Consider the following 13024-nt stretch of genomic DNA (forward strand, 5'->3'; position numbering starts at 1 on the left):
CTACAGGGAATACGCTGTCACCCACTTCCTATTATTCTAATAATAGCGCGGCATCCTGCTCCTTATGATGTGAACGGAATCGCTTCGCGTGCGTATAGAGTGACACTACGAAGATATTCGTTTGCTATTTAGTCAAGGTGCTGCTACATATATTCGTGCTTCTGATTTCATATCACAATCTTAATCACTAGCGGTGACATTCACTACGAGTAGCTGAAGATATGACAGAGTGAGTGCAAGTTGAGCATATATTATGTGGCCGATTGAGTGACGTGCGCGACGGTGGCACTCAAGTGCTCTGACCCCGGCTCTTTGAGCTGCAACAAAGGCATATTGAGTAACGATTATTTATAGTCCACACACAAACTTTTTACACCATCGTCTTCAATTTTTCACTGCATATCTGCGCCTAATTCGACGCTTTCGTCGATCGTTGCAAACGGAGCGACGAGTCTTTTGGCACCATCGACACAGGCGTGCGCACAGCGTTTTTGTAGCACCTTGGTAGCATCAACTACTTGAGTGCATCGTCTTCCCATTGATCGTAGGCGGTTTGCCAGTACCCCTGTCAGCGTCAAATTTGTTCTCGCATTGGCCGTGGCGTCTGCATCAACTGGGCCCGCGTCCGACACACGAACCCTGCAGCCTATGCCTGCAGCATCGTCATGGGTGCAGCCAAGCTATGTTTGCTGACGAAATCACGCACGAACACGCAGATTTCGAGAGCCTCTTAAGGCTTTGCGTAAAGGCGCTTGATGCAGTGCTTGCGGGGGGAGGGGGTCTATCTGCTCGGCTTTGTAAACTCGCAGCCGGGGTCTATGAGTCGGCCAGTAGGGCGTCGAGAGTGCCTTTGTGATGGCGGTTCGGTAAAAGCGGCGCTCGGTGATGAGTTGATCCATGGTGGGAGTCGACGAACAGACGACCGGGCGGGTTTCAGCACCAGAACGCCGGCCGCGGGAGTGTGTTAGAAATAAAGAAGGGCGGTGGGCACGAGAAAGAGCCACGGACGTTGGCTCACTCAGTTCTTCCGTTGATCTTGGATGTAGCCAGACGCTCGGGTCCGGGTCTCCTTCTTTGTTTCTCATGCTTATAACAGCTTTCGTTGTTATAAGACGAGGACATTCCTGAGTGGGCCGGACTATGTGTTTGAGAACCCTAGTGATAATGTGTGCTTAAATAGCAGCAAGTACCTCAATTACACCGATTGAGGACTTGATGGACATTGGTTAGAACGCATCACGCATTTGAAAAGCTGAAGCCATGCGTGAATATCGGTAGCTCGCATGTTACCTTCTGGGAAAAGATAACTAGGGCAATGAAACTCCTACATGGCGGCTTTTTAGCACGCTAATGACACCACTTAAACTTTGTTGGCCTATTATAATAGTTGGGGTTCAACGTGCAAAAAATGCTCCGAAAATATCGACCACCGGAGGTTCCTGAATGCGACCCTAAAGAAAACCAATGAGTTGATTTAGATTGATAAACTTCACACTATGTCACAAGTTCTACTATCATGCGTTCATTATAAGCAAAAAAATCAAGGGTGAAGCCTCATTTTAGGGGCGAGGCTCCTTAAGGCATGTGTCAGTCGTTACCCGTATGTATGCATGTATGTAGTAACCACCTCACAGCATATACACGGAGTGAGTGATGATGAGTGTGGCGAAGCTTCGGAGGGTTTCATTGGAAAACCGTAACTCATCCGCTGGTCGCGTCCGTCCGTCCGTCGTCTGTCTGTCTGTCTGTTTGACGGACGGATGGACGAACAGACGAACGCGCGGACGGACGCATGGACGGGCGCACGCGGACGTACGGAAAAGAGAACGAACGGACAAACCTATGCGTGGACGGACTGATGGACGCATCGCCCCACTCATCAGGGGGGCGCTGTGAGCGCTCAATGGTGACGGGCGCACTCCACATCGGCTCCGTGGACTTTCTTCAACAATTTCTGCGGATCACCACATCTACACCCTTCAGTTATGGATTTCTCGTCACCAACAAGTTCTGCGCTTGACTTAGACAAAATACCCGTCCAGGTGGGCCCAGCTTTTGCACTTGGAGGCACTTTTCGCTCTGGCGTCTACGCCCCTCGCCTCTTGTGGCGGCTCGCGGTCCAGCGATGGCGGCTGTCAACGTGATTGCGGATTATAAACCTGCCTAAACGCAAGTAGTATCGATCGACATTTTTTGCCCTGGATAAGGTATGCTGTCAGAAGACTCATATCTCCAGGACATACTGAGAACACGGAAACGCCAGCAAGCGCAATCCAAGTCTGTGTCACAGCAACTGTGAGACGCCGCAGCTGGGCTTTGATTCCCAGCTGTGCAATAAACGCCGGCACCGTGACCCACCGGTGGTGCGTTTACCTCTGTTCCCTCATCGCTACCGGTAAAGTAACGCAAGTGGCGTCCACGCCAGACGCCTCATCTTTCTAGAGATATTCAATACCGTACTTACGAATGACTAAACACGAAGAGAACAGAGTCGATGCTATTCTTAGGAAAGTAATTAAGCGCGCACTTGATTTACCCATCAGCACTTCAAATCAGAAACTCTCTGCATTGGGAGTCTTTAACTCTATACAAGAGCTCCAAGAAGCCCACCTCACAAATCAATATACGCGTCTTACGCAGACGCCCCCCGGGCGGCGCCTACTAGACCGCCTCTTGATCCGGCACGAATGCGAAATCGAAAACGCGGAGCGTATTACTGAACTTTGGAGAACAAAACTCTGGGTGTCCCCGCTTCCCCGCAATATGACCAGGAAGGCGCACCAGGGTAGAAGGCAAGCGCGCGCTGAGGCACTTGAACAACGGCTTGGCTCCCGTAATGGGGTCTATTACGTCGATGTGGCCGGGCCGTCACCTAGGGGATACTACACGGCGGCGGTAATACATCAAGGAACGCAGGTGGACGGCCTCACTTTCAAAGCCACAAGCTCAAGTAAGGCGGAGGAGGTGTCCATTGCACTGGCAGTATCCCATCCAAACTCAAAACAAATAGTTACAGACTCTCGAAAAGCCTGTGAGAGCTATCTTGCAGGAGAAATCTCTCCATTGGCTAATAGACTTTTAAAATTCAGCATCAGGAACCGCGATCCTACCCCAAAACGTCTTATATGGACTCCGGGACATCAGGGTCTACAGGGTAACGAGGCTGCACATGCAGGGGCCCGCGTGCATACTTCCCGGGAAACTCCCCGTTCCCCTGATAGACCTGAACGTCCCACACCTTTAACACGGTTTCGAGAAATCAAAGAATATTACATTGAGCAACGCCGCTTGTATCCCGCACCAGCGAAGGGACTCTCGAAAACGGAGGAGCGCATCCTGCGGCGCCTACAGACAAATACGCTGCTCTGTCCAGCCATACTAAAATATTACGACCCAAAAACAAGTGGGCAGTGCCAGTACTGTGGGGAAGTGGCCAACACTTACCATATGATCTGGGCCTGCCAAATGAACCCAAAATTAACCCCCTTTCCCAACCCCACCAAAGAGGACTGGGAGACGACCCTACTCAATAGCTCCACACTAGAGGAACAGCGAACTCTAGTCCAGCGGGCTCAGGTGGCGGCCTCGACTAATGACGTCCCGGACTAGGGATGTCAACCAGCCCGGTGGGGATAAGGGCTATCTGGCACAGCCAGCATCAATAAAGGTTTTTTCCTCCTCCTCCTCTCGAGATGACTACATCGTGGTCGTAAAACCACGCGTTCTTATCGAGCTGCACACGAGTGTTCCAGCTGATGGCGCTGGCGACACAATCCAGAGCTAACTGGGTGACCGAACCACCACACTAGTTGAAGTGTGGCCGATCTGAGAGCAAAACACCTTAGTCTGCAGCGCTACTGTGCTGGCTATGGCAGAGAAACTCCTCGGTGACTTCCAGCTGCAAGTGGGAGATCGACAGCTGCCTGTCCGAGGCCACGCCAAGGCGTCAGGAGATACGCGCAGGGGTGTCATCACCATCAATCCTGCTGAAACCACGGAAAATATAACATCGAAATTGTATCGCCCTCGTGGAACCATCCTTGTGGTCCCATAACCCGGAGACTCCACGGCGACGGTGGGGACGTTTGAGGGCACGAAGTTGCCCCGCTTCCTATTCTACCACATGCGTGGCGACGTTTGTCCGCCCCTACAAGAAAACCATTCCGGCTTGAACTTGGTGCGGCACCACCGGCCGCCAGATTGCCCTCACCCCACACCGGTACAATGCACCAAGTGTGGCACCCTTGCCACCCTACGTGCTCTCTCAGCCACGGCGCCCACGAGGTTGGGACTAGTGGCTGTGCTGCAAAATACCAGAAACCAAAGTCGTCCTCAACATAGAATTGAGGGCCCAACGCATCTTTGTCACAAACGAACGAAGGCACCAGTCTGAGGCAGATAACTCCTTAACAACCGGCCAACACTCAAGCATTCCCGGTGCTCTTCGAACTGGAGGTGAGCAGTTGGGCAGGGGTTGCTGCTTCCAAGCCTCTTTGTTCCCCCGCTGACAATCCTCCTTTCCCTGAACTTGTGACATTTCGCCAGCAGGTTGTGCAGCTTCAAAAGCAAAATGAATTCCTAACAAAACAGCTCGCACTCTTAACTAAGTGATTGTTCCCCCATAACAAGGCTCTGTGAAACCCCTTTGTACTGCCACGCCTGTCCAGGCGGCTACCCTGGCAACCTCCAAGTCTAGCCCTCACGCTACGAGCACTCTGAATAACTCTGCGGTTCCAGTAGCCGATGTACTTACTCCGGAAGCTCCGGTAGCTACTGCCGTACCTCAGAATCTCTTGCCGTCTAACCCAATTTTTCCTAGTGAAGAACGCGTCACGCGCATGTAGGATCGCCTTAGGCGCGTCGAGCGTCGACCAGTTAGCTCACGGCTAACTTCTCTGTCCAACGCGTAGTAGTAGAGGTCACTCAGGCTATGAAAGCCTGGGTAATCACCCAGTTTCAATCCAAAGCATAGCGTTCGCCCTCATGTTCTGTTAGCAGTACGAGTCCAACTCCCCGACGTCGTCGTAAGGTGGCTACCCTCACTTCGCCGTCAGACAATGCGGCCTCCGTACCCCTCCCTGCCTCTCAAGACTCTGAGCAAGACACGGAGGGTGAGATATGAAACCTCCAATATTTATGATGGCTACCAACCGTGCTCCTTTTTAAATTTTATCGTCAAAATTCTATATCATGCAGTGCAACTTTAGAAGGTTTTGAGAAAGACAAAAGCACTCGCATCTTTCCTTTTCCTTCCACTCGCTTGGCTCTCAGCTGGCCGTGTTGGCGCTTCAAGAATCTGGCATGACACCAACTCTTTCTGAATACTGCTCCAATGTGAGAGGCACCACTGCATGCCTTCTTGTGCATAAGGCATACATGGCGATACGGATCGACCTCGATCTGCATCTCCCACACGACTATTTTATATCAGTGATACTGCAACGGAGAGGCCAACCATTACTTCACATATTAAACATGTATTGTTCCCCTCGTCTTGCGGAGGCGTCCTTTACGAATCTATTTCACAGGCGCTGCACACGGCAGACCGTCGATCCTGGTTATTGTCGAGGACTTCAACGCCCGCAATCCTCGCTGCGGTTAGCACTATAAGAAGGCCCGGGGAAAAGAACTCAGGGAACTCATCTCCTCGCTTAGCCTCACACTGCTTAAAAATCTGGCTCAGCCCACGCGTTCCGGTAATTCGGTCACATGCGACACATGTACCGACCTTTTCCTGACTCCTAACATTCGCGATGCTACATGGGAAAACTTGTGCGAAACTTTGGGAAGTGACCACTTTTTGCTTCACATTTCCTTCATCGCGCGGCACAAACTGCACCCGTACTGGGGCCTGGCCTGTCTCACAGACTGGACTAAATTCAGAACGCAGTCACTTCCTATGACCCCAGCTCGGGCGAATACGCGGCGTGAGCATCCTACGACCTTCATATGCAGCGGGCAAACACTCGTACCCTCATAACCTCTACTTTGACTACCGCAATCGACCCACATAACTTACACCTCTGGAACGCTCGCCGCTGGCTTATAAAGCGCTGCAAATGTAACGAACTCATTCGAAAACTTCGTGCTCGCATTTAGGCGCTCACTGCAGAGACAGTGGCATACTGTTCTTAGCTTGGCGATACAAATTGGGATCACCTGCCCGAAGGCGGCGAACTTTAAGGCCACCTGGCGGCTATTTCGTAGCCTTCTCAATACCTCCAGCACTCGGGAAGAAACCCAACGCCAGCTCCGCCGTGCTCTACATTGTTACGCCTGGGAGTCCACACAGAACGTCATTGCCTCTGCAAAGGCAATGTGTGTCAAAGCCAGCGAGTGAACCCGCTTAACGCCATCAACTCAACGACGTCATCAAGCGGCGGCGCTGGTGTGTCTTACGCAACGCACGGTGAGCTCCCTCAGCCCATGGGCCCGATGAAGCAAGCGGCGCCATCCAGTCTGGCGAGTCTTACGCAGTGAGTGGACCAATCACTCGTTCTTGGGTGACACCTAGCGCCGCGGCTCCGGATTTGAGGATTATGACGCAACCCTGGGGTGGTTTCTGACTGTAGGAATCTGACATCACGGCCAGCAGTGCTTCTGATTGGACGTTGGTGACGTAAAGGTCCACGCGGTGGCTATAAAAGAACCGACATATGAGTCGGAGAGAAACTGACCTACACATCAGAAAGCAGCTGACGAATGCGTCAGAGAGAAGACATCTCGGCTCATCGAGTCTCCACGCTGTCGGCACTGCCGGTGGTGACCTTGGCAGCGGCGAGTTGCGTAGCAGTGGGGCCTTCGGGACCGTGTTGGCATCGCGCCTCGTAACAGTGGATGGCAGCTGCGGGATCGGCCGGCGTCAGCGGCATCGATGCGGTGAGGGCCTGATATTTTCCTCTCAGTTCACCAGACTACTCTAGCACAGGTTATAGTAGTTTAGAGAAGGACTCTGTGAAGCTTCAGAGTGAGCTTTGATTGTTTCAAGCCAAATTCGGAGCGCTTTGAAACAAAAGCTAATGCAGAAGGTGTAAATACGGCAGTGTTAAAATTGATTGAGGGTCTTGCTAGTCGACTTATAGTGGGTACGGTAAGTAGAATCTTGAAAGGGGCAAACAGCAAGAGGCTAGTGTGAACGATGGAGAACCTTAAAGTGACGGAACTAATCGAAATATGTGATGAACTTGGCCTTACTTTGGGCCACGCGAAACGAAAGCAAGCGATCCTTGAGATCATGAAGGGGTGATGGCTGAGGAAGTCGATGAGGCCTGGGCGGATATCAAAGCACGCCGAGAGGAGGCTGAAAGGCGACAAATAGGAGTTCGCGAACGCAAAGAGGCTGAAAGGCGAGAAGTTCGCGAACGTGAAGATGCTGAAAGGCGAGAACGTCATGAGGAGGCTGAGAGACAGGAGCGCCTTGAGTTGAAACGAATAGAATTGGCAATACTATAGTGTTCGCAGGCGCCTATAGCGTAGCTTCTGCGACAGTTCAGGTCAGCGGTCAGAAAATTGGGGATCAGATGCCACCGTTCGTAGTAGGCGAAGACATGGTGAAGTATCTCGTCAAGTTTGAAGACGTCTGTGAGTGAAATGCTTTGGAGTGGTCTCTGGGTTCCGAACCTGTTAGCTCTTCTTCCCGGCGAAGTGTCCGACGTGATAACGTGCTTGTCGAGGGAAGTGTTTGAGAGCTATGACGAAGTTAAAGTACTTTTGATGCGTTATATGTTGTCACCCGAGGCTTTCCGGCAAAGGTTCCGGTATGCTGAAAAAAGGAATGAGTCACATGTTGACTTGGCGTTTCGTCTTAAACCCGACCTAATTGAATGGCTCAAGGGCGAAGGTGTTTATTACTATCGTGATAAAGTGGTAGAATGCATTGCATTGGAGCAATTCTACCACTGCATCAACGATGATGTTAAGATTTGGCTGCAGGACAAACTTCGTGCAGTACAGCTAATCAAGGCAGCAGTTAGCTGAGGAGTATTATACTCGCCGAAAGTTGCCTATCAGGGCAGTGCGCACTGAAAAGGGTGAAAGAAAAGAGGGCTTCTCAAAGAAACCTGATCAACGGAAACTCACTCCGCACCGTAATTTCAGGAAGGACCCGTCTCTTACAAAGGACATTGTAGGGAAAGGGTGAACAGACGTGGAGAAATCGACTGAGGTTCCTAAACAACGCACTGATACCACACGGGCGTTTAAATCACGGAAGCCGCTAATCTGCTACAACTGCAGAAAGGAAGGGCACATTGCGGCAGACTGTAAGCAAAAGTTTGCTTTCGCAACAATCCGAGAATCAGAAAAGAACATGCAGTTGTTAGAGCCGTATCTCTAAGAAATTAGTGTGAATGGGAAAACGTGTCGAGCACTTCCAGACTCAGCGGCAACCATGAACATTGTCCATCTTTCGTTGGTGTCTCCGGACGACTTTACAAAAGAATGCGCGTGGATCAGGCAAGTCGCCGAGGAACACAGTGCTTGCTTACCAATCGCTACGGTTGTCATTGAAGGCCCGTTCGGTAAGCTTCGCACCAAACGGGCCACATTTTGTCGGGGCAACATTTTGTCCTCATCACGGCCTTAGCTGAGCGCTCTCGTCCAATCAAGGGGCCAACTTTATGTTGTATTGTATTTCATTACGTTGTTGTACGTGTAAACATTCGAGCTCTCATTTTAAGAGTCTGTCCCACATGTGCCTCTTGATGTAGCGGGAATGAAATTCTGCTAGACACGTAGCTAGGTATATGTTGTAGTATACCTTGTCTGATGTTCTGTCGGGTAACTGAGGGCACTTGCTTGTGTCGTGCGTTGTCTGTTGTCGAACCGTTCTTGACAAGTTGCAGAACCGTCGACAAGTGCTGAGATGAAAGATCGTCAGAAGAGACGGGCGAAGCTAGTCGATAAGTTGTGCCGAAAAGCCAGTGGAGCTGGGACCCGTTCTCAAGAATGGGGTGTGTTCATAGAACTGAGCCTGGAGCTACATTCTCCCCATGGCCCTGGAGGCAAACCTGGAGGGACCTGGCGAATGAGCATGCCCGACATCCGAGCCACGTGGAAGCAGCTCGTCTTTCCGGCGCTTTGTCTGGCGGCGGACCTTTGCTGACACGAAGTTTGGCTTTCGCCCACACCTGTCGGCACAGAAAATCCTGCTCCATCTTCAACACGACATTATAGAACCGACCACTATGCGCTGTAACGATAAAACCGTTCGTGTTGTCAGATCTTAGAGAGCGTTGTATAACGTCAAACACAGTGTAATTAAGATCAGCGTTGTTCTGAAAGGTAGCGGGGACCACTCTCAGGCAGAAAGACGAGAACGTTCGTGGTTGGTGCATCACGACGCTTGTACCTGCTCGGCTGTTGTTGCCCAACCTTCTGCGACGAACCATACGGTTCATTAAAGACATGCTGCGCCCATACGCCTTATTTTAATTGGTGGAGGTGCTGGGTACGCTACCGTCGTTCTGGAACTTCGCAACCGTACGTTGCCCCCGGTTGATTTCATGGCGCCGGACAATGCCGAGTAGCCTGACCCCAGGCAACAACCCCATAAACTGTTGTTTGCTCCAGCCCTCTTCGGCAGCGTGACCCTCCTCTCTTCAGTGGAACTGAGGACAAAGACGCAGAAGACTGGCCTGAGGAATACGACCTGGCAAGCGAACACGTACAACAAATGGGATGATGCGTACAAGCTTACCAACGTCATCTTCTACTTGACTGACGTCGCCAAACTGTGGTTCCGCAACCACAGCACTGACCTTCCTACCTGGTCAGCCTTCGAAATGGCCTTTGTTCAACTTTTCGGCCGTCCGACACTTAGAAAATTGCGTGCTGAAGAGCGCCTGCAGGGTCAAGCACAACAAGACGGTGAGAGCTTCACCAGTTACATTGACGATATGGTCGCTCTTTGCAGGCGCATCGACTCCTCAGTGACGGAGGCGAAGATGATCAAGCATATCCTGAAAGGCGTGTCTGACGATGCCTTCCAGATGCTCATCGCTGAAAATCCGCCAACGGTAGCCGACGTCACACAGCTGTGCCAAAGCTATGAGGAACTCTGGAAGCAACGGGAGTCTACTGGTCGCGCCACTGCATCAGGTGTAACTATTGCCGCTCTCACGTCTCCTGGCTTTGCGCAGGACCATGCTGCTTTACTTTGAGACATAAAGCAGTTTGTGCGTGAAGAAGTCGCCCGCCAGCTTTCCCTTTAGTCTTGCGTCACGGATCCCGCCCCACATTCGCTACCGACGTCAATACAACATGTTGTTCAGAAGCAAGTAGCCGAGGTGCTGCCCGCAGCCACTGCACCACTAGTATCTGCTCCGTTCACGTATGCTGAAGCATTGGTCACCCCTCGACAATTTCTCGCTGCAAACTCCTACGTCCCCGCGCGTCCATCCGTGCCATCGCCTCATCTTGTGCATCAGGCTACTCGACGACCCTCCAGACCCACACCCCATTCTCAGAATCCATGCCGCACTCAAGACAATCGCCCCGTATGCTACGCGTGCGGTTTCCCGGGTCACATAGCACGGTTTTCTGTCGTAGACTATCACTAATTGATATATCTGTGGGTTTTAACGTCCCAAAACCACCATGTGATTTATGAGAGATGCCGTGGTGGGGGGCTCCAGAAATTTCGACCACCGGCGGTGTTTTAATTTGCACCCAAATCTGAGCACACGGGCCTGCAGCATTTGTGCCCCAATCGAAAATGCAGCCACGATCGCCGGGATTCGATACCGCGACATGAGTGTCAGCAGCCGAGTACCTTAGCCCCTAGACCACCACGGCGGGGCGTAGACTATAATTCCTCGACGTCCCTGAAAATATGTACTTAGAGAAATAATAAGAAAACTCACACGTACGTTTCTTTCAATACTTCAACCACAAAGTTTTTGATTAAGAAAAAGTTCTCACGTAGGCCGTTCGACTCCATGCGGGATGCTGTGTTGACTGTATCTCCGAAGAGGCAGTACCTGGGCATCTTGAGACCCACGATTCCGGCAGCGCAAGGCCCTGTAAAAAATACATAGCTACATACAAACACACGAGAACACAACGTAGCCAGCAACCATTTCTGCGCTTGCACTCCCGCATAAGAAAAAAAATCTTGTTTTCTTATTCTGCAACAGGAATGTTGAGCGTAGAAACATACGCACAAGGACACAAGGCTTGTTGAAACGGGTTCTTAACAATCATTTTCAAAACTGAGAAAGCGCATGACAACCTTGTACAAAACTAATAAAATTGACCGATGCCGAGTTGCGCACAGTATGCCATTCGCGATCAAACAGAAAACGTCAATTGTGTCGTTCTGTGAAGAAAACAAAAGCGATAGCATAAGCTGCATATTTTTGCAAGTTTTCGACATATTTCATAACTATCGCAGGATCAAGACATCATAACCCCGAAGTGTTGCTATATACTGTCATTTTCACACCCCATTTCCCTTTGTCAAACACGCGTGATGGCTAGCCAGAGTTTTCACTGGTAAAGGCCCTACCGACTCTCTGTACATCCCAATGTACAGAGAGTCGGTAGCATGTACATCCCAATGTACATGCTACCGACTCTCTGCCAATGTACATGCTACCGACAATGCAGACATTGGCATGTACATGCCAATGTCTGCTAATGGGGAATGAGAGTCAGGCGCATTCGGCTTTTAGTAAATGCGCACGCTGTGATCCTCATTAGCAGCCATTGGCATGTACATTGAGCACTATCCGACAAGAAAGGGTTGCTACGTTAAACTCGCTGGGCGTAACCTCTTTGGTTTTAGAAAGGTTTAGCGAGCATTTGGACACAGTCTCATGAATACAGTTGACTAGTATATACCATGAACTCGAGGTGGTTAAAGGTGGGAAGTAGACCCGAAGCGCAAGCCGTGAGAAAGTGTGCGTGTGCCACCTCTCGTTTAGCCCTTGGAATGTCCGCTCGATGGTGGTGCTTATATATAGGGATTATATGATAAAAGTATGCAGGATGGTGGTACTTGGAGTGTTGAATAGATGAACGAACGGACACACAGACAGATGTATGGATGAACGCATGAATGGACGCAGGGATGGACGCAGGGACGAACACACGGATGGACGCATGGACGGTCACACAGACGGACGCATGGACGGACGGAAGCAAGAACGAATGGATGGACGAATGCTTCGCCCCACTCTCCATCATTCACTCCGTGGATATGCTGCCAATTTTTCAAAGACTCTTTCTTGGGGACCTTCGACGCAAAAATTTTAGTCCGTCTCTCTGTCTGTTTGTCCACTCTTACCGGCATCAGGTACTTGAAACGGCCGACCCCATCTGCAGCGACCATCAATGTTGCTCAAGGTTGAGCGTTCATGCTTGTGCAATCGTGAATTAAAGAGCAATTATTGCGCATGTTCGGGGCACCATAACAACACGCATAAATTATGCATATGCATCTCTTACTAGAAAACGCATACATAAGTAATGTTAAGGACCGTAGCGCTTATCACGCTGCGCTTACCATGCAACGCTTGCACGGAACCGGGAGTGTTTCCAACGCTTTCCTCAGACGTGATGGTGGTGGCACCTACCCGTCGCCTGGCGTTCCTCACCTTTTCACCTCTGAGACGGGAGCGCACGCCACGCGCTTTGTTTTCCAAAACGAACTGCCAGATGGCGCTCATGCCTCACGTATGACGTCACTTGATGCGCTCGTTCGCCTCCGCTGCACCCTCGAGGCACTCTAACACAGCGCCTCCAGAATATCATTCGCCGATTTTCTCGCGCAGAACATCAAATAAATGTTTTGTTCACTCTCTCCGCACGCAAGACTATCGTCTTTCGACAACATTTGCAGATTACATGCAGATACGGGGCCAATTTTTTCTATGAAGGCTTCTGTGCTGCCAGACCATGGCACAGCGCACCAGCAACATTGCAATCTCTTGTTCTTCGCTTCAATCGAACTCCTTGACGCTGTTGTGAACGGTGTGCGAGAACGGACGAAAACAATAAATGTGGCGCGTTCGGTTTGCTCCGC

General features: G+C 50.9%; 1 protein-coding gene across 1 annotated transcript in view; it reads right to left on the reverse strand.

Moving 5' to 3' along the window:
• The window catches only part of LOC119171524 (atrial natriuretic peptide receptor 1-like), a 642832-nt gene that overhangs the window by 54680 nt on the left and 575128 nt on the right, over positions 1-13024 (reverse strand). The window contains exon 20 of the mRNA XM_075892142.1: positions 10921-11019. Within this exon, the coding sequence (XP_075748257.1) occupies positions 10921-11019 (99 nt within the window). The remainder of the gene's footprint in view (positions 1-10920; positions 11020-13024) is intronic.

Source organism: Rhipicephalus microplus, chromosome 4 (genome assembly GCF_043290135.1).
Source record: "Rhipicephalus microplus isolate Deutch F79 chromosome 4, USDA_Rmic, whole genome shotgun sequence".
Taxonomy (NCBI): Eukaryota; Metazoa; Arthropoda; class Arachnida; order Ixodida; family Ixodidae; genus Rhipicephalus; species Rhipicephalus microplus.